General features: G+C 29.8%; 1 protein-coding gene across 1 annotated transcript in view; it reads right to left on the bottom strand.

Moving 5' to 3' along the window:
* Rrp5 (Ribosomal RNA Processing 5) overlaps nt 1-1,097 on the bottom strand; it is a gene marked incomplete in the record, with an annotated part of 28,372 nt that extends 27,275 nt beyond the window's left edge. Inside the window, 2 exon segments of the mRNA XM_067046437.1 lie at nt 625-768; nt 868-1,097. Coding sequence (XP_066902538.1) covers nt 625-768; nt 868-957 — 234 coding nt within the window.
* Between the last annotated feature and the right edge of the window lie 52 nt (nt 1,098-1,149).

Consider the following 1,149-nt stretch of genomic DNA (forward strand, 5'->3'; position numbering starts at 1 on the left):
GAGATAAACATACGGTTATTTTTTATCACTTAAGTTTTAATTATCATCTTAATTGAATCAATGTAATTTAATGTTCTTCTGAAGTTTTTTAAATTACTCTATTATGCCCCATAAGTACATACCAATGTTTCAACAATACTGACAAAATGGAATTTAATGTTCTTCTGAAGTTTTTTAAATTACTCTATTATGCCCCATAAATACATACCAATGTGTCAACAATACTAACAAAATTGGTCAACAAGTGTAATTATGCTCACATATATAGACTCAGCAATCTAGGCATTAAATGTTAAATGCATAAGACACAAAAGTGTACTTTTATTACAATTGGATTCCTTGATGCTCATTAAAAATGTTAAGAATAACAGTTAGAACCAAAACTATGAGTACTTCAGATCTTTAACTAAACATTATAAAGTACACTGCATGATATTAAAATTTGGTGTATGTATTCTATAAAAAATAGTATTTAAGGAAAACGATGTTATATTTAAGAAGGTAAGAAGGAATGATGGACAAGGACCAACGGACTGAAACATCTAAAACAGCACCACCTTCACATCTAACATCACTATGGAGAAGAAAAAAAGATGGATAGATAGATAAATTAGAATTACTTACTTTATAAACCAGAGGCTCAACCCTCACAAATTTGACTTTATCTTCATCTTTATTATCAAATTCAAATACAGTTGATGCTTTCTTTTTTCTTTCTCTTCTTCCTAATTTTTTTTTCTTAGGTGCTTCAATGTCTTTATTGCCAAACTGTAAGCAAAAGAGAAAATAACAGAGTAATGATATGCACAAGAAGTCATAGATAATAAATGTATGACGAAATTTTAACTTAATGTCAATGAAACTTACAGCAAAAGTTCTCTTTTTGGCAAGTTGCTTAGTGACTCCAGTCCCTCCTCTTGGAAAATATTCATCACTTTGGTTATCGTTCAACGTCATTTTTGTAAATTAATTTAACTTAAGAAAACAAAAATTAAATTAAATCCTAAATGTTAAGTGTTTGCAATAAAATATACAGAGTTCTAACACAATGTATACAGAACAGGTTACGGTACCACACGTGGTTTTGAAACCTCCTACTGTTTCCGCTACTATCTGTTGGCTGATGTCAGTACTGCAGCAGTTCACTTA

The sequence above is a fragment of the Halyomorpha halys genome, unplaced genomic scaffold (assembly GCF_000696795.3).
Source record: "Halyomorpha halys isolate HHAL.00 unplaced genomic scaffold, Hhal_1.1 Scaffold95.1, whole genome shotgun sequence".
Classification (NCBI taxonomy): Eukaryota; Metazoa; Arthropoda; class Insecta; order Hemiptera; family Pentatomidae; genus Halyomorpha; species Halyomorpha halys.